The following is a 26,397-nucleotide window of genomic DNA, read 5'->3' on the forward strand; positions in this document are numbered from 1 at the left end:
ACTATTCTCGGGGAACGAGATAAACAAGGAATCTATTCAGGAGGTGATTTGTTTCAGGGTAATGGATTGGTTCAAATCTTTGGAACTCTTCAACAATGTATCAATAGATGATTTGTCCAGAAACTGGAGAGAACTTGCTTTCTCAGTCCCAGTTAAGGAGGTATCAGTCTCAGTTTGGTCCCCCCTCCAAGTGGCTTTCACAAATTGATCTTTGATGGGAGCAGCTTTGGTAACCCAGGGCCCTTGGGTATTGGAGGTGTGTTAAGGGATGAGAAAGGGATAATAATTGCTTTGTTCTCAGGCCCTATTGAAGCTGGTGATTCTCTTAGATCTGAGATTTTGGCAGCTTTAGAAGGTGTGCAGAGAATTAAGGACCTAAATATATGGAAGTTGATCCTTGAAGGAGACTCCAAGCTGGTGGTGGAATGGCTGAAGGGAGACAACAATGGGTTGTAGGTGTACAGTAATGAGAAGAAAAAAATTCAAGTGGCTAACGGAAGATATGGAAGTTAAGGTTAATTGAGTTAAGAGATGCGCAAACTCCCTTGCTGATGGGTTAGCAAAACAAGGGGTTAACAGAGAGGTTATCTCCTCCATTTGTATCCTTTTCTCTGTTTAATGAATTATTCTGTTATTGATAAAAAAAGTTCTCCTCTTGTTGAATCACCCACACCAATTGGTCCCGAGAATAATGCAATCAAATGACCTTCATCTCTAAGGACCCCTAACAGAGAGGTTATCTCCACCATTTGTATCATTTTCTCTGTTTAATGAATTATTCTGTTATTGATAAAAAACGTTCTCCTCTTGTTGAATCACCAACACCAATCGGTTCCGAGAATAATGCAATCAAATGACCTTCATCTCTAAGGACCCTTCCCACCCCAGAAGGCTCTGGATTCCCAAGAATACTGCCATCAAAATTAAATTTTGTGAATCCCCTTTCTGGTGGTATCCATTTCTTTTGCATCACTAAATGCGATGCATTCTATTAATGCCTCCTTACTTCTCAAATATTTTAGCATTCCTCTCCTGCTGAACTGTCCAAATAAGTGCTGCTCTAGTACACCTCCACATGATTCTTCCCCTTTTCTAGGCTATGAAAATGATAACAAAGAAAATAAATTAGTCATGCTTGAAAGAGGGATTCACCTGCATCCAGAAAGAGAGAAAAACCATTCTAAAATACATGCAACAAATGGATAGGAGCTTAGTAAATAATAACAAATCTTATCAGAAGCTTTGCTCAGAGCACACTGATTTGAGGATAAGCACCAAATGACCTTGTTTTTTGTATTTATTAATTTATGAAGGTGCCCGTGTAGTTAAATCTATTGCACACTTTGGAAATGTAGAATTTGAAAAATATGCCTGGTTTCAAATATTTGAATTATGGGAAAAACATATGAAATGGTCTACAAGTTCAACTATCCATGATTTTTCTTTAAAACTATTATTTTTTAACAGCTATGGTCCTCAACTCAACTAAACCTTGTCCAATTATATGGGGTCAGTCACATAAATCCTGTTCTGTTCAATTCCTGCAATTTTTTTACCGTTTTGATATCTGTTGCTTATTTTTCTCTAAAAGAATGCAACTTTATTGTAACTTCCTTTTAATCACTTGTTAAGATTACAATAATTATCCACTTTTGTTAAGGGTCTATCCGTGTTCCCCTAACAGTTATTTTCCGTTTAGAAGTTGAATACTAAAATCTTGCTGCTGAACTTTTGCTTGTTAGTAATGCTGACTATTTCATAAAATTGAACAGGATGGCTATAGTCAAATCTTTGGAGCAGTTGTATTTGCTAGGTGCTTTGACTGATGACTACAAACTGTCAGATCCAGTTGGGCATCAAATGGCCCGTTTACCCTTGGACCCAATTTATTCAAAAGCTCTTATATTAGCTAATCAGTTCAACTGCTTGGAAGAAATGTTGATAGTTGTTGCAATGCTTTCAGTGGAATCTATTTTTTATATTCCTCGCGAAAAGTTGGAAGAGGTATTTTCCCATTCCCAACTTATTTCATTTTGTGTTTTGATGTGCAATTCCTGTATGATGAAGTGACTGCATTACATGTTTGGATATAGTTAAGGTTGCGGAATGGGTGGGCGATTTTCAAAAATTTCCTACATTTCTTCCAACTGGGAATCATATTCCCTGAATTTAGAATCAAGATTCAAGGATCTACTCGAACCAAACCAAACCAGATTTGAACCAAAAGAGAAGGGAGGATTATACTTGATCCAGAGAAGCAGTATCTCCCAACGTTGGTGTTCACGCCCAAAGAAGATCCCAAGATCAGCTCCCACTGAAGATGACACAGTGATGATGGAGCTGAACCAGCAGTGTTCGTCCTACGAATCAGGTTCTTCTGAAGAACTCGATGGAAGACTGAGAGCACCGCACGAACAATAAAGAACCTTTCTTGATCTTCTCTAACTGAGAACTTGAACTGGCAGAAAAGGTGGCGGTGGCTGCTAGAGGAGAATGCTAGAGAAGAAGGTGGCGAACTGTTATTTTCTTCTCTAGGGTTATCTGAGATTCTATCTCAAGAATGTAGAGTTTGTTCTCCTAAAACCCCTAGGGTTTGAATTCAAGTAATTCACAATTAGGGTTTCCTCCTCTTTCTTGGTGATTAAGAAACCTCCTAATCATATTAGGAGTTGCCCTTATCCAAATCTATATTTGGATTAGGACTCCTCTTAATCCTATCTGCAGATTAGATAAGCTATTAGGCTTAACCTAATCTCATATCCGCCCCTTTAAGTGACTAATCAAATCAGCCCAGATCAAAATGGGCTTTAGGCTCAATATGTATTAAGTGCTCAATAGTCTTCCACACTGCTGCCCAGTTGGGCTTCTTTGTATGGCATGGGACCCAAGCATTTATCTACACATCAGCCACATGGGTTCGGCTCAGCCTCTGTTACAAGGCCTAGCCGAATTCACTGGAAAGCCCAGTGAACCCCCTAAGCCCATCTCATGGACCTTATGGGCCCAACACTTACACTAAGTGGTCCCTGGGCCAAGCCATCTTATAAAAACCCAGGGATTGTGGGCAGATGCAAGATTAGCCCATCAGGTATTATCTTAAATGGTCTTACACTTAACTGTTCAGCCCATAATGATCAAGCACTGCCCGACAAGAGAGGACCTCTCCCTCGGTTGCAAGGAACAGTGCTGCACTCTCTACTCACATGGATATCGAGAATTAAAACCATTTGCAAACATTTTGAAACCATATATATCTATACATCATATATATAAATTTTGCAAAACAAAATTCCAACGATTAAAATCAACTATCGGCAGTTTGGTTTCCATCAAAGATAGTGCATTCCCGATCATTACCTTTGTCCGACAAAGGGGCTGATCCCGTCACTATGATCACCCACTCAGATGAATTCTCAAACTGTCTCAACATACCTAGGTTTTGACCCCCGCTAAGGATCTCACTGATTGGCATATCAAAGACAACCCAATCCGACACCTAGTGTAGTACCATAATCGGGTCTAGGGGTTAGGTGTAACTTTCCAGTTTTGCCAATCAGTCTCCAAGGTCTAGGGTAATACTGGAAATTTGGTCCGTTTCAAGGGTTCAAGTAACCCTACACTGCGTGTGCCTTGGGTCTCACCCTGGCGGCTGAGACAAGCCACCCCAACATTTGGCAACACACCAGTGTCAGCCTTGGTAGGATAAATCTCCCCAAACTTATCCAACGGCTGTGAACATTTAAAGCTAAACACGAGTCTCGTTAAGTGTCCAGTTTTAGGGTCTTACACAGAAGCATACCACACAACATGAATCAAACATGTACTTTATTTATTTACACTAAATATCAAAAGTACATCAAAACTGATTGGAGCTAAGGGCATACAAAACTGTCTAACACTTTAGAGTTAAATATGCTAACTATCTCCCTCCACACACACACACACACAAAGAGAGAGAGAGAGAGAGAGAGAGAGAGAGAGATGATAATTTGTGTTGATAATTTTCAACATGGATTCCCAGCAAAATACCAGGCTTTGGTGGTGCAGGTCCAATCCAAAAAAATTTCCAGGCTGCAGATTGTTTGGTCATCTCCAAGTGGATTAATGAAAATAGGTTTGAGGATTTCTAGTAGACTGATGATCTCAAGTGTTTCATGGTCTTTCAATCATCTCCTGAACCTGAAGTCCCATGAGACATTTGAGTGTGACATGAGGCTATCAATGAAAGAAATCTGTTTTGTAAGTGGATATGGCATATAATCTTGGAAAACAAACACACAAGGGTTCACTCCTCACCTTGGCCACTTTCCAAGGGCATCTATGAGTGACTCTGATCGCTAGTCCTACATCCCAACCATTATGATGCACCCCATATTTGCTTTTTATTGTAACCACAGGAAATTTATTTCTTCTGAGAACCTCCAGAGCCATTTGCCCAATAATGCTGTATTTTTGTCCTTTATTCTCCTGATTTGAAGGCATCCATTCTCCTTAACCCTGCACATGCTCTCCCAATTTAGCAAATCATCTTTCTTGCCCTCCCCTGGTTCCCTCAAAAAGTCCCTTAATTATCTTTTCTATAATTTTACTGCTCTCTTTGGTGCCCTAAGGACTGACAAGTAGAAGAGATGCATACTTGTTAGAATAGACTTTAAGGGTAAGTCATCCACCTAATGAAATGTTATTTTTCTTCCATGGTCCAATTATAGAGCTGTGCCCTACTCTATAATTGGCGTACATGTCTTTGAGACATTGCTTTAGTATCAAGCATACTGGTGGGTGCTGCCTGGCTGGCAAATGCTACTTTGTTGTCAAAAGAAACAGAAATTTTTTTTTTTTTTAGAAAGCCTTTTTACAAAGGATGTACAGCTCATTAAACTTGTTTGACCTTGTAATTGGGTTTGTTTTCAATTCCTGTATTTCAACTTCTGATTACATTCTCAGTTCTTCAAAAGCAGTCAGTTCTTTCATTAGAAGTTGGAATTAGCTAGATATTCTGATTATATTCTTGCCAACTGGTTAGGCAAGAGCTGCAAGGAAATGCTTTTTAAGTGCTGAGGGAGATCATCTCACTTTGGTGACTGTGTATCGGGCTTCTGCTGAGTGGTTGGGGAAGGTCAAAATGGCAAATAATAAAGACAAAACAGCTGAAAGAAGCCTTAGCAAATGGTGCAAGGAAAATTTTATCAATAACCGCTCCTTGAGACATGCTCGAGATATTCACAGGTTTTGAAAACTTTAAGCTCTATGCTGTGCTTTTAAATACTTTCAATATGGATAAGTAGCTCTTTATGAGACCAAGTCATTTATTTGAATTCCTTTCTTTTTGACCCATATTTGTTTTACTTTCCTTGTAATGGCCTCACCGGGAGGGTTTGAATGTTGGTCTCTCCAACTAATCTCCCTGCTTGCCTGTTCAATATAAGAAAAGACATGAAGAGGTATGGGACAAAAATTTGATGGGTCCCATCTAGGAAATTTCTTGTTCCAACTTGGAACTTATGTAGATCTTCCTAGCCATTTGATTCAGTTTTTCTTCTTTTTTTTTCCTTTTTTATGCGCTTCCTTACTTTTTTTATTCTTTTTTTGCAGTCAAATTCAAGGACATGTTGAACAAATGGGTTTTCGTGTTGCATCATGTGGGGATGACATGCTTCAGTTCCGTAGATGTCTTGCTGCTGCTTTTTTCCTTAATGCAGCATTGAGGCAGCCTGATGGATCCTACAGGTCTCATATTGTGATATACATTTCGAGAACTTAAAATTCATTTTCAACAAATGACGGATGTCCAATTCATTGTTAGTTATCCTTAATAAATTTTCTCTCTACCAATCCAGATGGTTTGTTTTCCTAATAATTTTGCACAAGTTGATCACTAAGGCTTTTTGACTCCATATTTTTCTAAATTGACAAGGTCCACATATTGACAGTGGGTTGTCCCTTTAGTTAGTTTGATAGAAAGTAAGAGAGAAACAGAAAGTTGAGGGTAAGTTTTACAAGATTTGTTAGGTACATTCCCTCAACTTTTTGTATTCTTTTATTTTCTATTAAACCATACATAGCTTTAGAGGAGAGAGATCTATTTCTAATTTTTTACCACTTAATATTGCATTCTGGTTGGAGTGCAATCTTTAGTTGCTATATTTTCTCTAAATTCTTTATTTACTACACTGCTTGTCTTTGCTTACTAAATTTACCATGAGATTGGTGAAAAGGATGCATCGTTTCCTGTGGCACTTAGTTATTCTATCGCTAAATTCTTGCCTTTACCATTAAGGAGATGTTTTAATAATTTTGTAGTAGTTGGGCACTATTTTGGTAGCTTCTGAGCACACTATTTTTGTTTAAATATTTTCTGTGTAAATGCCTTCTTACAGAGTATTCTAGTTCTCATCTTAAAAACTACAACCTGACAGGGCTTTGGCAAGTAGTCAGGTGGTGCAGATTCACCCATCTTCAGTGTTGTTCCGGACCAAGCCAGAGTGTATAATTTACAATGAACTAGTTCGAACAAATCATAATTACATTCGCAATATAACAAGAATTGATCCATTGTGGTTACCTGAGTTGGCTCCTCAGTACTATGCAACACAGAATTAGGGTTTCTGGTACAAATCCTGAAGGTAAGAGCTAGTTCATGGCAAAGAGCCTTTGATGTTTCTGCTGCACTGTTGGGGTTGCATATATTCAGTTTTTCAGTGTACTTTCTGCTTCCACTATGGGTGTGCCATTGTGTTCCTGCTGCAGCCAGAATCATTTTCCTGTCTGTCTTGATTCAGCTAGTGTAGGCTAGCATACAAATAAAAAAAAGTACTATAGTCTACCAATACATATTGATGCTGCATAGGACCATGGGTCATCTACTTCTAGCCCCAAAATCAACCCAGTTGGGTGGTCCTATATAGTGTATTTCTCAACTTCTTTCATGAAGCATTTAGCACACCAGGCATTTGGATGGTGAGAGAGTGGATGTTAGGGTCATTTAATCTGATCTTTTGTTTGGTCTAATTGTCTAGCATAAACTTTTCTCATATAGGACCTGTTGGACAAATATATATTACCCGTAGTTGTCAAGACCCACCAGGCAACAAGGTGCCCATGGAGGGTTGCCTCACCCAAGAATATTAGTATTTTCATAATTCATATACTAGCTTCTTTTTATTATTTTCTTATTTGTTTGGGATCAATACACACGCTGCTTCTTCTTGGACAAAAACAAGGGCTCAGCCCCTACTTTTTCTATGTTTTCTTTTCTTATTAGTGAACGATGGTTTTGCTATGAAACTTATGGAATTAACCTAGGAGTTAGGATTTTTGTTTAAAAGAAAATCTATTACCTGGGTGACAAGGTGTTCCTGCCACCTAGCTTTGCCTTGCGCCTACCTGTATCTTCTTACTTATTCTATATTGGTTATTTGCTACCATTTAGAACTTGTTGATTAGTCCTGCTCTTAATTCTTAGGTTTTGTGCCATTTTCAATGCTTGTATTTTTGATCTGTTTACTTTGTTGGCAATAGGTCAGCAGTGGATTTGATTCCCCGTAGATTCTATTCTCCTCTAATGAGAGATGGCAATTAGGAACCTGAAGATAATTACATTTTTGCTTCTTGTGTGGATGACTCTTCAATGGTATCCTCTCTAACTTCAACTTTGCACCAGAGCATCTCTAAATCCTTGGACGAGTCCTGATCTGTCAAAAGGACAAGTTGAGGACATGAATTTGCGCCCTGTCCTCCTAAGTGGGCCAACAGCTGTTTAGTGAGGAGAGCTATACATCTACACGTCAATTGCAGGCGGCATTTTTTCCGACCTTTCATTGGAACTCTAACGGTTCAAAGCACACAGGTTTCGAGGGACTTAAACGTGTTACCCATGGTTCTGTGTTTGCTGTCTCATCAGGTCAATTCGACTACCTTTCCTGAATGTACTTCTGACTAAGATGTGCTGTTACATCAAACTGGACCTGCCTAAGGGCATCTGTCTTGGCTTGGGCCGAGCCTAATGATGCCATTTTGCGAAGGAGGTTGTAGACTCTCAGCTGTCATATTGCTACTAGTTGGTACCCGGGTGGTTATTACATGGAATATGTAATTTGCTCCAGGAAGGTGGAAGAAAATTTATCTTGGTTATAAATCCAAATTTATGGTGCTCTGCATCAATTTGTGGTTGCAAAATTACAACTCTATGAGTTGTTGTATTCTTTCCAAAAGTAGATAATAGAAAACTATCCCGGTATATATGTTTCCTATTTCAGTGGAAGAGAACTTGGGAACTTTTGCTCTCTCTAGGCCGAAAGATGGCCATTGAGGGTAGAGATCAGTAAATCTCTTGTTTTTCTTATTTTTTGAGAATTTATTTCCCCTGCAAGCCATGACTCATGACCATTGTAATCATGAATCATCATCAGTTTCCTTCAGATCTGAAGAATATACTAGGTTTTTTCTTTTCTGGTTTCCTTTTCTAGTTCACATCTAAAGTTCTAAACAAGACAAGTGACGAAAGCTTTTCATTCTGGGCCTGTTAAAGGGTCTTCCAAACTACTAAGAAAATGGGCAGACTGATCCAAGCCCGGACCCTAAATTGTTTGCAAGAGCTAGACAGTTTTTAGCCTGGTAAGCGAACAATTCTTTCGCCTTCTCTTCTCAAAATGTCTTATATATCCTGAAAAAATTACAACTTCAGGCGTAATGGGGCCAAAACGACAGTGCCGTGTCATCACCCCCTCCCCAAAAAACTGGTTTGATACTTGCGTTAACCATATTGTATCAATATTTTGAACCTTGAACCTTGGATCGAATATGTACTGACCTCATTCAGATTTGGTCCAACAATATTAAAAATTTTAAATACATAAAATAATTTTATGAGAAATTGTCTAAAACTCGCCATGAGTTTTCAGTATTTCTCTTAAACTCAATTTTGTCAAAATGTCTAAAACTCACCATGTCAAACTTGCCTTCTGTTAGTGCACTGTTAGTGCTTCTTAACAGAGATGTCTATATCAGCATAAATAACAATTTTCATGACCAAATTATCCTTGGATGGTGAGTTAGAGGAAAAAGGGTCTTTTTCAGTTTTCAATTGTCATGTTTTCTTCTTTTTTTTTGCATTTTTAGTGTTTTGTTATAATTTTCAATGTTTTTTATAATTTCTGTTTTTATACATTCTTCTATTTCCTACAATTGATAAAGTTTCCTGTATTTTTTGTTATTAATTTGCAATTTCTGTGTTTTTCTATAATTTTTTTGTGTTTTTTCTACAATTTTTATTTTCTGATTTTGTTTTTCAATTTCTATAGTTTCTATAATTTGAAAGTAAATTTTTATTTTGTTTGCAATTTCTATAATTGTTTATATTTTTTGAAATTTCTGTATTTTTATGTATTTTATATTTGAAAATATGTTTTTTGAACTTTTTTCTGTTTTTCATGTCTAATTATTAAAATATATGTATACATTTTATATTTTTCTGTGAAGGTTAAAATGGTAATATATTAACACACGTTAGTTTGTTTAACATCAAGTTAGTGACATTGTGAGTTTTAGACATTTTGAAAAGTTGTGAGTTTAAGAGATGCTGAAAACTCAGGGTGAGTTTTAAACAATTTCCCTATTTTTATTGATAACCTTGGCCTGAATGTTAAATTTTTTAAATTACATATCCGCGAATCATAAAAGTTAATTTTAGAACATTTTAATCATGATAAGTAATAGATTTTCTAGTTTATTTTATTAGACTATTTGAATTCAAATATTAATAAACTTTGAAGGGAATATAGGTATATCAGAGTATGTAAGGGTGAGCATTATTAGGTTAAAGCCGAAAAAATGAGTTGAAAACTTCAGTTTTGGCTTTCAGAATAAAAAATCTGCTTAACCAAAACAAAACTGAATTAACCAAATTTCATTATATAAAATGCAATATATAATATATTAATATATTGTATATAACATATTATAATAAAATTCAATTTTAACCAAAATAAATGAAAACCAACAAAAAAATGGTTTGGATTATTTCGGTTTTCTTGTAATTTGATTTCAATTTGATTTTCATTGTTCATTTCGATTTATTTAGTTTGGTTATAATCAAATAAACCGAATACTCACCCCTAAGAGTACGATCTATTTATAGCCTCACACAAATCTTCTAGGAAACGGAGTTTAGATCTGCTCTTAACTAAACATGTTTCATAACCATACTTCTCTAATGGAGAGTCATATGAAGTGTGTTTGAGATGTACAGCAATAAATCAAGTTGGAAGCATGTTTTGTTGGGAGCAAATGCTAAATTGCTAAAAAAGCATGGGGCACCGGGTGACCTAATTAAGACCTTGTGCTCAAAGCAATTAAGGACTTCTTAATCAGGGTACTCCTGGTTAATGAAAAGAGTTAAAAGTGATAGGTAAAAATAAATGCTACCCTCTCAGCCCCACCCAAACATCCCAGGTGGATGAATAGGAGGGCAAACCACCTAGAATTTTATGAGGTTTTCTTTTCATGGTTCAAAAAAGGGTTTTTGTGTTTCAAAACCTTACCACCTCTTTTTAAAAATGAAAGTATTGATTTTAAAACATCATAGGTATTCTGATATGTATGCTTGTGGCTGTTTTCTAAATCACATAGGACCATGGTTTTGAAAACCAGATTGGACCGGATGGTCAGTCTGGTTGACCCAGGAACCGGTCAAGCAACTGTTTCCATTGCACCCTAAAATGACTTTTGGGCCAAAAACCATTGATTTAGTCAGTGATCTGCTGACCTGAGCGATCAAACCATTGACCTAGATAACAGTTTTTGGCCATTTTTTACTTTAATTATTTTTTAATTGGAATGGACCATTCATTTGAACTAGACAGCCAGACCATTCAACCCAAGAATCAGTCCCCAAAACTGTTTCATATCCGGTCCGATTTTTAAAACCTTGCATAGAACCACAACAACCATTCCGTTCATGGTTCGTATTTTTGGGCCCAACAGTGCAACACAATGTCAATTTTTCTGACTCACAGGCATAAGATATATTATGTTAAAAATATGAAATAATATGTGAAAATACATATAGTATATTACCAATTATATATAATTATATATTTTCAGGTGTATAAAATATATATTACATTTTATGCAATATAGGAATATAGCCCAAAATACACAATCACTTTGCCACCTCCACCTTTTTTTTAACCATGTGGTTGTGTTCGTAAAGTTAACTTTCAGTGTTCAGAACATGGTGATCTTGCTGGTACTGGAACCTAGAATCAGCAACAAAACAAAAATGCCTCCAAAACACTGGTTGTGTTTGTGAACCAGCTGAAACATGAAGACAACCAACCACGAAAAATAAACTCAAACATACATTATTAAAATGAAATCCATTATGAATGACTTTCTGAGACCTTAAAAAAGTTTTATTAAAGAATATATTACATCAAATGTGTAAACTGTGACTGCAAACAAGGAAACATGAGATGAAACATATAGTCAAAATTTCCAATGAAAGCAATGAACAATCGGCCGAATCTACATGGAAAAAATTAATTTTATCTTTGTGATTTGTTAAATACCTTCTCTTATCAAAGTTGTTTCTTGTGAGGGATTACGTTGAAAACTGTAGAAGTAATGAAGAATCAAAGCACTGGTGAATCAAGACTACAGGGTCTAATATTTTACAATTTACACATCATGATAATGATTGGAGAGATATATCAATCAAACTTGGGGTGAAAATGATATTTGGAGAGTGGATTACATGCATTTTTTGTATCTTTCTGACAACTGTAATGAAGCAGGCATTCCTTGGTATCTGCATCAATCATTTCACCTTGTTACACGCCAATTTTCTTCCTCGTATTAGCTCAGAGTAGCCTTGTAAAAGATCTCAAAAACTTCATTCATCACATGCACACAAACCATCCACTGTATATCTCTGCAACCAACCATGCAACGGTTCTATGATTACTAATCAAACAATACAGTTATACAGAACAATAACACAAGCAGTAAGAAAATCCTTACCACCAATGCTCACAAGAACCATAGATGGTGAATGATATCACAATTTTTTTGAACAAGAATGATATAACTTAACACTTCTACATACTTATCGACATAGCCCTGAAAAACAAGATTATAGATTCTGCTTAGATAATGATGTATGATACATAAAAAAGTTTTGTCATCCGTCTAAGCAAAACTAATTAGATTTTATTACAAGTTGCTGGAACAAAATTACGTTCTATCCTTTGGCTGAACAAACAATTAAAATTTTGATGGAAGTTCCTTGGGTAACCCAGGCATTGGGAGAGTTTTTATGGATGCAAATGATGTAGTCAAGGCAATTTATTCAAGGTCCTATAGGAGTGGGAGACTGTCAAGGCTGAAGTCATGGCATAACTGCAAGGGCTGAGGATAGCTAAGCAATGGGGGATTCAACAATTGGAAGTGAAGGGAGATTCAAAACCAGTCATCTCTTGGCTGAGAAATTACTATCCAGGATCTTGGATTTATAAGCAAACATTAAGGGAGATTGATATGTTGGCTAAGGAAATGGGAGCTACTTTAAATGGGTTCAAAGAACAGAAAATGGAATTGCAGATTCTTTGGCCAAGCAAGGGAATTTTTTTTTTTTGGCTTTATTATAGGTTTATAATTGGGGTGTGAGATGTTATCTAATCACTAAGGGTGGCTAGGGACATCCCCAGCTTTGTTGTACTTTCTCACCTTCTAATTTAATGAAATTTCCTGTTGCTGATAAAAAAAAGACAGTTCAAATTAAATAAGAAGATAAAACACATATGAATTAAATACCAAACTGCACGAATTCTTTTCAAATTAATTAATTTCAGCAAAAATTGCTCAAAAGACAAGTGCTCCATTAGAATTTTATGTTCCTTGTAAAAAGGTAATGTGGAGATGGTTGTTAAAATACTTGGCCAAACAAGGAAAGGAGCTGGCTGGCATTCCTAGGCATTAGTCTGGTAACAAAACCCTTCTGAATATTACCAATTTTTTTTATTTTTTTGCATTAGTTGATATGATCATCAATAACATAATCAATGTTCATAAAGAAAAGCCAATAATAATCAATTATATTGAGTGATACTAAACATTTCAGTGATGGATAAAGACTCTTACAAAAAAAAATGATGCACAAGGACCCATTAGTATAGCTGTGTATCGTGCTCTTACTCTGCCTATGAAAGGTGATTCATCATCCATGGTAACAAGATTATATTTGACCTATAAGAATAAAAATACTGCATATCACCTTTTCTTTTGGTGCTAAATTGCATAATACCTTTAGGAATAGAAACTTATGCCCCCTTTTATCCAGTTGCCTATCTGGAAATCTTGCCTAGGCATGCAAATGCAACTGGAAGGGCATGCAGACTCAGCAAACACATTAATTACCAGATAAGCAGCTGAATTAGAGTCTTCTAGATGGTTGACAACTAGTCTACTAGATGCATCTTGACCTTCAAAACCAATGCATTAGAGCATGTCTGCAATACTGCATACGAATGTGTTGTTCCACACATCTCAAAGTATGCAAAATTAACCTAAACTTGCAGAATTTAGCAAGGAAAGAAAATGGCTAGGGAAATGGGCACTTACCATCACAAGTTTAGTCAGTTTGTGTTATGATGATTCAATGTATTGATTTATGTTTGCCTGAGACTTTGGTATCTGATGACTTTCCATTGCTCCAGATACCTTATCAACAGTTTTCTTGACAATGGTCTTGAATACCTCCTTGCTCATGTTGCCCTGACGCCATGATGGCTTTAGAACCTCCTTTACAAAATCTGCAAGTGCAATCTTGAAAAGCTTCATTGATCTTGAATCCTTGCTCTTCTTGCTCTTTCCTGAGGTCTGAACTTGATCAACCTCATTCTCTCCCATGCCTGTGTTTGCTGGATCATCTGGATTTCCAGGACTCCAATTTTTCCTGTCCCCTACTTCTGGACTCCCATTATCCACAACGCCCACTTCTGCATCCATTGCTGTCTCACCAAATTCATCATTTTCTGGAGAATGGACAGCAGTTGAAGCTGCATCCTTTTTTAGCTTATTGGCCTCTTCTGCATTCAGGAGCTCATGTGACCCACTGAATTTCAACACAGTTTCTGAGTCACTAGCAACTCGGGACTGGAGAAGCCTGTCTACGATGCTAGTTGTCAATTCTCTTTCTTGAACACAACCAAACTTTCTAACTGAACTTGAAGATGGTTCAATGCTGTCAAAAAGTGGATCATATTGGTCAGTTCTTGATTCCCTAAGTAACAAAGTCTGGGTGCCTGGAAAGACTTCTGAAGATGCTCCTTGTGAGTGAACACATTCATTTGACCCCCCAAGTGAGGCAGGCAATAAAGAACTACCAGATTTAGCTAATATCTGTTCCCCTAACTTACTAGAATTTGGTGGTGATGCTGTGTGTCTAGGTCCAACACCACCAATACATTTCCCATCCACTGAAACATGGCTCAACCTATCAGGAAAATCAAATTTCCCACCATAATTTGTGTCAATATGTTGCCTGAAGTTAGAATTAAATATGGATCTTCCTGGTGGCTGTTCAAAAGTTGATGCAAATGGGTTGTAGTAACTTGGATTTGAGATCTTAGATCCTCCCTCAGATAAGCAGGACAACTGCTTGCTGTCCAAAATGCTCAAATATCTTGAAGTAGAAAGATCAGCCTTCCCTGTAGACAAGGCACCGAATTCTTCCCTGGAGTATGAACTCGAAGGTATGAAACCTTGCATTGGAAACTGGGAAATAGACCTTGGGTTCTGGAGCACCTAAAAATTTTGCACGTCATCCCAGACAGGTTGGGCAGCATGGTGTACTTCTCTGAGCTGAGATTGAGGATGCAAATGGTAACCTTCCTGAGGTGCAAGACGAAACTGATTAGTTTCAGACATCCCAGAATCTGTAAACTGCTCTTCTCTCCCGAAAATGGGGCCTCTCAATGATTGATTCTGCAGACTTTCTGCCGGAAGAAGCTTTGATATGAAACCTTCTGCATGCAGGGTAGGAGGTTGATGAGAATTATCTATTGGAGGGAAGGCCCGACGATGAAACTGTTTATGCTCCTAATGTGGATGCTGTCTCGGGAGGGCATGGGGAGGAAAGTCATTCCTTGGATGAAGGGAATTCTGCTGAAATTGCATTGGACCAAAACCAGGAGTTTGGATGGCAGGCCTCGAAGTGAATTCATTAACATATGAAGGTGGCCCCAGAAGAGATGTCCAAGGGGCTCTTGGTGGAACTGGCACATGCGAATGCTGGCCATGCATTGGAGCTTGATAGGGATATCTTTCCACCAGGGGTGCAGTCAGAGGCTGAAAGCTTGCCCCTAATGCATCTATATCTTGAGGAAAAGGAGGAGAAGGTGGTAGATGGGCAGTTGGCAACTGATTAACTCCAGCTGGAAAGCTAGATGGATGCAATTCCCCAGGAGCCAAAGACTGAGGTTCAAATTTCTGAGATGGAGAAGGCTGGTAGCAGGAGTTGGATTTGGGTATGGCTGACTTAATACTAAATTTGGCTGTGACTCATTAATAGGAGGTTGGCATGGTACAGATGTTGAAATTTGAGCAGGTAAAGGATGAGATTCTACAGAGCTACTATCTTGTATTTTGAAGTGTTAGGGAGGCTGCAGAAACAGAAAGATCAGCCTTGGATGGATGAGACATTGAATTTTCCTCCAAGGGGGTTTCTCCATGAGAAATATCCTCAGAAAAATTATGGGTTTCAGCTTTGGTAGAAGGTTGCTCTATGAAGTTGTCAACCTTGAAAGGCTGAAGGCTCTCAAGAGGCTGCTGAGTATTCTCATTTTCTGTAAGTTGAGCAGAAACTTCCCCTTGCACGTTGTCAACTTGTACTTCCTGCACTTTTACCTCTTCAGAATTCTCAGACTGAGCCACTGTAGCAGCAAGAGTAATTTCTAGTTGACCAACTTTACTGGAGATCATAGGTTGAATACCATCTCTTAGAGTGCTTCCCACAGACAAGTCCCAATGAGGTTGCATTTCTTGTTCCTTTATATCATCATGGTCATAGATAGACCTTTTTGCTTCAAAATTTTTAACCTCTCTGTGCTTATCAGAGTTTCTTGAATCTGGTGAAATTTCCCAATGTTTACTCCTATGGTGCGCCAGTCGATCATCAACAGAATCATGGTGTAAATACTGACATGATGTTCTGCAGTAGCACCTACCTTGGAGGAAGTCTAAGCAATCTGGAATCTGACCCCTATGCATCTGAAAGCAGGAGACCCGGTCCGGTTTATTTGTTTCTTAGGAGACCAGCTGAAAGAAAAAAGAACTTTAAAATCTCCCAGTCAACATTAATGTTCATGGGTTAATCAGTAACGTCATAATGATATCTAAGCATAGAAAATAAACTCCTAAAATCTAAATACTCTCAACCATTAACAAGTAATTAAAATCCAAATAAATGCCCATCAATAAAAGATAGTAATAACATATACCTGTGAGATCATCTTTGCTTCTGTCTTCTCTGTGGACTGCGACTCCTCTTCCTACCAGGGGGTGATCGGCTTTGGCTTTGGCTCCAGCTCCTGCTTCTCTTACCATGCCTCCCAGCATAGCGCGACCCATCAGACTCACTGTCACTGCCACCTTCTCTTTTTAATCTCACAAACTCATCAACTTTCAACTGAGTAGATGACTGTGTATCTTCTTTCTGTAAGTTCCCATCCTGAGGATCAATATCAGCAGGATCACCTTGCAAATCATCATTGTGTTCAAATGCCTGATGAGAAGCAGCCTGATCACTAGATATTTGGTTTACATGATTATTAACCCTAAACTCATTAGTTTCTCGAACAACATCTACTGGAGAGGAAGCTTTTAAAGTTGCCTCCAACACTATATGTGTTTCTGGAGAATCATCTGGCATCCTGACAGGGCATGCCACAACTGACTCACTGACTGATAAAAATCCTTTTTCAGTCATACAAGCACTCCCTGAGCCAATAGTTGTATCCAAATTGGTTTCTACATCATTGTCTGAGCTTTTAGGCCCAATGGTAGATGATGGTGAGACCTTTACAGGGCTGACATCTTCAAGACATGGCCCATCATCATCATTTTCTGCACTATCATCTGAAGCAGTCTTATAAGAGTCTGAATGGACTTCCACCTTTAACAAATTGATCCTTACAACCAATGCCAGCAGAAGATGAAACCCTAAATGGACTTGCATTTTTATGTAGAGGACTAGTAGATTTCTGTAAACTGCTGTATAAAGTGCATTCAGCTTCTCCATCCAAGATGATGTTAGAACTATGATGTTTGGTAGGTGGCCTTCCTGATGTGAATCAAATTTCAGAGAAAGTTCCATTTCAGTTAGAAAGAGAAAAGAAACATGCTGCCAAATTCTTATGCAGATGCAGGAGAGAATATATAAGATCCATGTTCAAAGACATGAAGTCAATCCCGAACACACAACAAGTCTCACTATGGATCAGTTTGTATACCCATAGAGGATAGAGCATTCCAGTACCCAGATTTTAATGGTTTTCCTAAACCTATTGACCATATTTTAAGAGAGGAGATCAATCTTGATTCAAGAATTTTAACCTTCCACCTTGAGACTTATCCCATTTTCTTTTTTGTTTCTTTTTTAAGGGCAATACAACGTGGGGTAGCCCATCCCCCAGTTGCAGGCAGGATCTGATCCCAAGTCTCCGCTACGACCAGCCGGAGACCTTACCAACTAGCCGGTTGGCACCTTGCACTTATCCCATTTTCTTCTTAAGTGTATATTTATTACCAAGGTTCCAATACATGAGAGACTAGAGTTTGCAATTGTTATTATGACAAATAGTTCCAACTTCATTAAAGATTATAAATGAGTAGTCCCACTAAGGATCAATTAATACTCCCTCCAAGGACCTAAGAAGCACCAAGATATCTGGGGTCTCAGAGTCCCTTAGGGCCCCTGTTTTTGTCTTAGGAAAAGAAGAAAAAAAAGGGTGGGCAAAACTAGTATATAAAACTTTAAGTTCTTGTTTATTGGTTTAGGTTTTGAAGTCCTCAAAAGTTCAAGACAGTACACACCAGCATGTGTATTGATCAAATCTTGACAAATAAGAAAATTAAAAAAAAAAAACTAGTATATAAACCCACAAAATGAATTATTTAGTGTAATGATACTTATTTTGTTATTATAATATTAGAATAATAAAATGTGCCGAGGTGCAAGGCTCACTAGGCACATGCCTTTGAAAAGGGGTTTGTCAAGGTTGAAGCAAAACACAGGCCTCAAACTGCACCTCACCTGTAAACATGCCTTTCAAAAGAAGCTAGCAAATATAGGGACCAGGGTAATCTTCTTTTATTAATTAATAAAAAGCTAAATAGAAGCACCTTTTGGGAGCTTGGGGTAAGAAAACCAAAGAAATAAATAAAATGAGTTAAAAATACCACTTCAGCAATAACCAACTAAACTTTCAGGTTTAGAAACCCTTGAACACAACAAGAATCTCCCTTTTCTGGACTCTTTGTGCAGCGTAAACAGGAACAAAAAAACAGCTATTTTTTAACAAACACTTGAAACTTGAAAGCACACATCATTTTGGAGGTTATGTAATCACCTTTCCTAGATAGACAGAAAAAACAACATATTGAGCCCTCGTGACAACATAAGAATATCTATCTTATTATAGGTATTCTCATCCACGTGACCAAAACAGGAAATTCTCTAAGAGAATATTCTTCAGTTTACAAATGGCAGCAAGTCTTGGGTTGCCATAAAAACAAATTTCATAACCAAGTGCATATTTTTGGGCCACAATTTTCTTTACCTTTTTTTCTTTCTTTTTTTTAATGGGCTTATGGGACAAATCAAACATCAATCCTTAAAACATAGCATCATTTGAAGTTATGAATCCAGGTTTGGGTGCAAACAGCTATCCTTCCAAAAAGATTTTGCCAACTCTAAACTCTAAGTGCTCAATTGATCACATTTATTGGATGTCAGTTCCAAATTCAACTTTGAAGCGCCTAATATAATGAATAGAAAAATAATAAAGCAATTCAAATCTGTTTAAAACCAACTTTGCTAAACATAAGTCATGCAGTTCAACACTCAAAAGAAGAAGAAAAAGATACTGACACAAAAAGGAAATATTGAATTGATACCTTTATATTCTTCATCCAGTACTGATGCTCTAACTGTTGTCCATTCTGTTGAATGCTGAGATGCATGGTATTGCTCTTTTACAACAGGGATTTGCGTAGAAGCAGACTCTGAACTTAATCCTTCAGTTGAATGTCCAAACTCCTGCTCCTTGTCAGACTGGTTGATATCATCTAAAAGATCATAAAACAAAAAGAGAATCTTTAATCTTCCAACTGCAACAATTCACAGACCAGGAAACCTTAGATGAAGTAAAACCAATTTCATGATTGACAAAATCGGGACTATTTGTTGCTTTCCTGAAAGCATTTCAACAGCCATTGCATTGAAAAACACACACACACTGGATTTAATTTATGGATGCCTGTCAGCATAGTGCAGTTTGTACTGTTGTATCTGTATCATTTTGGATACCAAGGTGTACACTCTTTTTTACTGTTAATGCAATTTAATATTACAGATCCAAAAAAAAAAAAACAAGAAGCATACCCAAACTGTGTCATTGAGTTCTACAAGTTTACATGTATTCTTCATATAAAAGGACGGCCCAGTGCACGACCAATGCAGGCCTGGGGAGGGACAGATGTACGCAGCCTTACCCCTACACATACAGAGAGGCTGTTTCCAAGATTTGAACCCTAGTCACCAGGTCGCAATGGAGCAATCCAGCCATTCCCCCCCCCCCCCCATGTATTCTTCAGATAAGCAGCTCAAATGTCTCAACTAGGCTACGAAAAGCAGTACCTTGCATTTTTCCTCACTTTCCAATCAAAGAGTACTGAAGAGGACCAATCAAATGCAAATGGAGTTCCAGCCTTCCAGGTTTAGTCTGCACCCATGCTGATTAACCCAATACATCTGAGATAAGGTAGATTTGTCATCCCTTTTCAGTTTTTTTTTTTTTAAGATAAATAAAAAATAGACTTTATAAATGAAGGGAAAAGAGAATACAACAAGGTGATAAGAAATCACCCAGCAAAAACAGAACCAGAATACGACAGACTCGCCCTAACAAATTTAACCCTTTAAACAGAAGAAGAAAAAAAAAAGCCCTACAAACAATACAAAACACCTTAAAACAAACCCAGGTACAACTACAAAAATCACAACAAATATCGCAGAGACCCTTTCCACCAATCACTAGAAATAACAAAAGCAACCAAAAAACTGTAGATCCAACACCCTCCAACTCTTGCCATAAAACACATAAAAAAAACACCCTGAGCCCACCCAACCCTCTGACGAAAAACTCAAACTCAAGCTTTATCCATTTTCTTATTGTGTCCACTGTCTGAAACAGAGATCTCACTTCTCATCTGAGAGATTTTCCTTAGCTTTATCATCCCTTTCAGCTAGCTAAGATGGATCCCTAGGTATACTAGTCATGACTTTAGAATTCCTACCAATTGACTGCTCAGTATTTTTAAGTTTCCTTTGTCTATTCTATCATCATAATCATCTACTGGGGTCGGCTACATGAATCTTATTTTGACATTCCAATTTGCTCACTGTTTTCCCATCATCTATTCTATGTTCACCTTAAAAATGTTAGGCCTTGTCAGGCCTGTAGTCAGATCTATTAACCTCATAGAGTTCAGGGTTTCAGTGTCCACCACATTATTAAGAGTTAACCACAAACTACTGAACTAGTGAGTAATAAGACTTGTACAATGCTCTCCGAATCGGCAATTGATGCTTTAGACTTTATGCCAATTATTCAGTGCCTAAGAAATAACTCCATCTGAAGCAAAAATTCTAGAGTTGATTGTATTCAACAACGTGATACTGGTGGAGCCTTGTACAAAGGTCCATGTTTGATTCTTATTGTGCATGTGTATTCCCAGGTAAAGGATAGAGAAAGATCTGGAAACTCAAGAAAATAATACAAATATCCCCATCCCTATCTCTATTTCCCCCATAAGAAAGGTATGATTAAGTAATTAAGAAAACAGGTATGCTCCAATTACAAGTGCTTAACCCATGTTAATCCTTCAAGTTGCAGTAGCATTCCCTAGCATTTATTGCATTTCAAAGACTAATTCTGAGATTCTTCCACATGAATACTAGTTTACTTGTTTGTACAGAAATTGAGTGATTGTAAGCTCAATTAAGATTCGGATTAGTCTAAAGTGAAATGAAAATGCTTCAGGAATAGAGAATGTGGATGTGCAACGACAATTCCAATTACCATATAAAATGATTCCCAATGTCATCCCTTAATTTATTTACTCTCTATGAGCAATGAAATCTTATTTTTCAGATTACAGCTCAGCAACGCTATACCTATTCATGAAACAATCAACTGATTAATATTGTTAATACATTAAATTAGATGACCATCCGAAGTTTCAATATAAAAGTCCAAAATAATAGAATTCCATGAATCATGACTAACAGGAAAAAAAAAGTATATCTTATGTCAACAAGTCAAACTTCAATATCAAACTTGGAATTCCATAGTTTCCATGTGCCACGCACAAAAAAAAAAACCATGGGCATCTCTAGAAAATAGAAATTAAAAATTAATAGAGTAAAATGGAACAGATAGTATAAAATACACCAACCTTCCATATCCATGTCAGAATCTGCAAGTGAATGAGATGCACTTTCGTCCATGGCTCTCACTGAAGAATCATATCCTGAATGCCTCGCTGATGAATCACATTGCAACACATTATTTAATTTTGATCCCAGATGGGTTTTTCTTTTGACCCACTGAAAATAGTCATGTGCAATTGCAGCTTCACTTCCACAATCACCACCAAATAAGAAAGCAAACTCTGGGTTCCCTGATTCATTTTTATGAACTACATCTTCAAATTGAGGGCCATTCTTAGCAATAAAATAGCACAAATCCTCAATTTTCTGAACAACTTCTTCTGATGACTTAGGTGGAGCTGGAGGAAGTTCCAAAGTTGATTGTTCTTTGTATGATAATCCATCTTCCACCATAGAACCTATCTTACCAATGGTTGCACCTTCACCATTTGGAGCATTGTTATGTGTGGGCATATCCCCTGAGGTTTGGGCAGGGCCCATTATATGATCAACAGAATTGTTAACCAGAACCTCAGAAGAATCAGATCGTTTATCAGAATTGGAACCGGATTCTGTATGGTGGACCAGGTTGGAACCAGCACCTAAGGACATAGTTGATGAAGCCTTAGAACACCTAGCTGAATGGCTTGGAGAGGAAGATGGAGGTGGCGATGGTGATGGTGATAGTGATGGTGGAAGAGGTGGAGGTGGTGGTATTGGAGGCAGATGAGCATCTTCAAAAGGAGAATGTCCAAAAGATGCAAAAGGAGCAGGGGTGACAGGAACATAACTTGACAGGGGTGGGGGAGGTAATGATTGGATGTTTTGAGGACCTTGAGTACCAGAAAGTGGCGGACAAAGAGTCCTATATGGCACTTGTCCTTGTGAGGGAGGAGAAGGTAATACTCTAGGAGGAAGTGGGCCCCAGGTCATCTCTGGGTGACTTGACCCCCGTAAAAGGAGGAACTGGTAGTGGAAGATGCACATTATGATTTGTTATGGTTGAAGGATACTGGGAATTCTGTGGAGTAGTTGAATAAGTAGGTACCAGAGGGGAACTTCCATGGCCTGATGGTGGATGAACTTGCAGGGATGAAACTTGCTGAACCAAAGGTAGTGGTGGAGGTCTTCCTTGCTGAAGTGGAGGAGGTGGCGCAGGAGGGCCATGCTGGTAAACAGGAGGGGCCCCTGGCTGAATTACATGAGGCGGTGGAACGGAATGCCCTTGCTGAATTATAGTGTGTGGTTGCGCAGGAAGGCCTTGCTGGAAAGGAGGAACAAGTGGAGTTTGTTGGAACTGTGGGGGTGTTGTAGGACCTGGTCTGAATGGAGGGGCATAGTTCCCTTGCCCATACATTTCAAAATCTATAACTTAACATGTAAACCAAGCATGAACCATTTCACTACCAGGAATAGAAGCATCAAAACCACCTCAAAGTCAAAGAGGGGCAAAATGCTTGCATTGCCAACTATATCCTATAATTGCAATATATTACAATTGGTCCAACACAAAACCATCCAGCTCAATACTCTTGGGAAATTTCCTGCAGAATGAAATAGGATTTTTCTCAGAATACCCGTTTGACAAACGGTTCATTTTTAATAAAACCTGGTAATAAAAATAGGGAATGGATTCTCACAATACATATTTGCTGTTAAAATATAATAAATAAATAGAATGGCCAATCCTCATGGAGAAGTAAAAGTCCATTTCAGAACTTCCCAAGCTCACTTTCAAATAAAATGTTTCAAAGAACAAAAAAAGGAAGTGAATTCTTTAACGCCCAACAATTTGGTTTGTAACAACCAAATCCAAGTGAAATCCTAGTATATGCCACCCTTACCTCCTTCAAAATACTTCGCCACCCAATACAAATCTCGAGAAACTACCAAAACATTTAATTTGGCCCAGCCCACGTGGCCCTAGCCACCCCTCATGGGCTGGGCTATGTAGTTATTCCGTATTCATATGCTTAAGCTTCAGTTTGGAAGCTGTATAAATGTAAATATATACAGTGTAAATGCATACAAAATATAAGATTTTGCATTCTACATATTTGCATTTGTATTCCTTCCAAATTCATTTTAAGGTGAAAAAAAATCTACAATGCAAAAAGAAAGACGTGATAATGGAAAAGATTTAACCAATCAAGCCCCAAAAATTTTGATATTAAAAGCCTTAATGATATTTTATCACTCTGTATGGGAAGAATGTAAATATAAATATGTACAGTACAGTACAAAATAAGCTTATTTGTACAGAATCGGCTTTCTCTTTTTTCTTAAGACTTAATTTGGAAGGAGCACAAATGCAAATATGTAGAGTGCAAAACTTTATATTTTATATTATTTTCTACATATTTTCAAAATTATAGAATATAAAATAATACAAGATTTTACACTTTACAAATTTGCATTTATACTTCTTCCAAACTAAGCCTAATGATAAAATCAAAGATGCTACACAAAACTGAGGGTAGCACATTCCTACGTTTTTTTTTAACATTACAACCAGCACGATACCCATCCGGAACATCAAACGCTCAATGCAGCTGCAATTGTCGAGGCATGCATTACAGTGCAATCGAGGGAAAAAGAAAAAAGAAAAAAAAAAGACCAAACAAACAAAAAAAGCCAAATGAGACTCCCTTCAAAATATGAAAATGACTATTGGGAAAGAAATATGATATTTTTGCATGCATTCTTTACTTGGTTTGTAAGGAAATTGAAAACAGCGCCCATGTTTAAATCTGGGAGAACTCTTGAGTCTTTGATGAGCTTTGGTGAGGGATCACTTGGATCATGTTCATATCATGACCACCATGATTATAGATTGCATCCACATGTTGTTAGTCTAGTAATAGAATTCTTTAATGTATGTGCTTTACATGTAGACTGTTGATAAACAAACTGCAAGTTGAAGCCACATGCCTGTTAATACGCTTGATGCACGCATCTCTCCTTGGAGCTATATTCACTATTGGGTCCTCCAAATATTCATGTGGCATCTGCTGACTTTTGATCTACTATTTCTCATAGAGACTACTGACGAGTTTACATCTGCGCCCTCACAATGTCCCACAGCACATTCCCGCCTTGTTTTGGAAACATAATGTCATCATCAGGAGATGTTTTCGATACAAAGCGGGGATGCGCTGTGGGGCGCCCCATCGTAGGGCACAGATCTGAATTCACTACTGACTAGGGTTGTCAGTGAATCGGGTTAAGTGGTAAATCTGCATTGACCCGATCCTATGGGATAGGGTTGGGTTGAAATAGGTTTATGCTAAAACCAACCTCTTGATAGGGTGTCAATTGGATCAAATTTGGTCCAATCAGATCCGATTCAATACAAACCCATTGCATATGGATCAGGTCCAATCCAATATGATGAAATGATGAATATTTTGGACTATTTTAGACTGGTCCAATTCAATGTATGGACTATCCAATTTGTTCAAATTAGTTTCAATCCAAATATGCATTCTTCTAAGGGCTATACAACAGGGGGTAGCCCATCCCCCAACCCAGGTGTAGACGGGATTCAATTCCAAGTGTCAGCTATGACCAGCAGGAGACCTTACAAAGTTACAAAGTAGCTGGTTGGCACCTTGTAAGACCTGATATTGATTCGATCTGGCCCAATTTAATATAAATCCATTACAGAAAGACCACATCCAATCCAATCCAATAAATACTTTCAACCATTAAATCTGAATTAGTCTAATTCACATCCAATTCATCAAAAATGATTTTGATTTGGACAGTTCCAACCCAAAACCTATTCATTGACACTCCAATTCCTTGAAATTCCTTGAATGTTTATATATAGATGCTTTATACATGGGATGAGTTGGGTTGGGTCGGTACCTATCTTTTTAACTGGGTTAGGTTCGGGTTGAGTCTAACCCGTTGTGTATCGGACCCACTAACATCTCTCACGAAGACCCACGACTGGTATCTCAATACGGGTTTGATCGTTTAACCAATTCATGGTGTTTTACCCCGCTGGACGCCGGTTCAGCTGCTCACGGATGTCCGGACCCCGATTGTGAAAGAACAAAAGTCAAAAGGGTTAAAAGTAGGTTACCTACACTGGTTAATTTGGGAGTTGGGAGTTTGAATTGGCTATTTCCAAGACGGTTGAAATTTGTCCACCCCAAACCCGATAAAAGAATAAAAGAACTTTGCCAGTTGGCACACAATTATTGAAACTTGAAAGCACAAATCACAAACCATCAATTTGTTTCAACTTAGGGTTTGGCGTTGGGTGGGCCCCACTAATAATATATAATTGATTTGATAATGGGCCAGGACTGTCAATAGTTCGGATTTGTTCCGAGTTGGGGTAGATTCGGTCTACCGGTAAAAATAATAATAATGATAATCCTAGACCTATTACTGACCAATTGTTGGACCAACAACAACCATATTATTATGTGGGTTTATTATATCCGAGCCGATAAAACCTCATTATATCTGAAACGCAGATCCAATGCACGTGGTTACAGGATGAGTGATTGGTGATAGAAATGGTAATTGTAACTGTGGTTACAGGATATTCGGGTTTCGGATTCCCCAGAAAAGCGGCATTGTAGTGTGGAAACACTGCAGATCGGTGGGAAGAAAAAAGAGAAATAAAACTTGGATATCTTCAGTATCGAGGAGATGAATTGAACCACTGAGAG

General features: G+C 37.8%; 2 protein-coding genes across 6 annotated transcripts in view; one reads left to right on the top strand and one right to left on the bottom strand.

Annotated features, from left to right (window-relative positions):
• Positions 1-8,456, top strand: part of LOC148863334 (RNA helicase family protein) — a 45,058-nt gene extending 36,602 nt beyond the window's left edge. For 2 of the 4 annotated variants that reach the window (XM_088980536.1, XM_088980538.1), the window contains 5 exons: positions 1,773-2,004; positions 5,024-5,226; positions 5,593-5,727; positions 6,417-6,623; positions 7,519-8,456. In XM_088980536.1, coding sequence (XP_088836662.1) covers positions 1,773-2,004; positions 5,024-5,226; positions 5,593-5,727; positions 6,417-6,600 — 754 coding nt within the window. In that variant the 3' untranslated portion in view covers positions 6,601-6,623; positions 7,519-8,456. The remainder of the gene's footprint in view (positions 1-1,772; positions 2,005-5,023; positions 5,227-5,592; positions 5,728-6,416; positions 6,624-7,518) is intronic. The other 2 variants (XM_088980537.1, XM_088980539.1) reach the window with 1 other exon arrangement.
• A 2,933-nt stretch (positions 8,457-11,389) lies between these two features.
• LOC148863335 (uncharacterized) lies at positions 11,390-23,013 on the bottom strand. Of its 2 annotated transcripts, XM_088975854.1 has the most exons (6): positions 21,736-23,013; positions 19,174-19,344; positions 16,497-17,338; positions 13,618-16,314; positions 12,019-12,117; positions 11,390-11,929 (listed from the first exon to the last, which is right to left on the bottom strand). In XM_088975854.1, exons 1-3 carry the CDS (start codon positions 22,694-22,696, stop codon positions 17,145-17,147), a joined length of 1,326 nt encoding a protein of 441 aa, XP_088831980.1. In that variant the 5' UTR covers positions 22,697-23,013; the 3' UTR covers positions 11,390-11,929; positions 12,019-12,117; positions 13,618-16,314; positions 16,497-17,144. The 2 variants fall into 2 exon arrangements, with proteins under 2 accessions (XP_088831980.1, XP_088831981.1); XM_088975855.1 differs by lacking the exon at positions 12,019-12,117.
• Positions 23,014-26,397: the final 3,384 nt, after the last annotated feature.

Source organism: Nelumbo lutea, chromosome 3 (genome assembly GCF_056320005.1).
Source record: "Nelumbo lutea isolate HS-2025 chromosome 3, American lotus-T2T, whole genome shotgun sequence".
Taxonomy (NCBI): Eukaryota; Viridiplantae; Streptophyta; class Magnoliopsida; order Proteales; family Nelumbonaceae; genus Nelumbo; species Nelumbo lutea.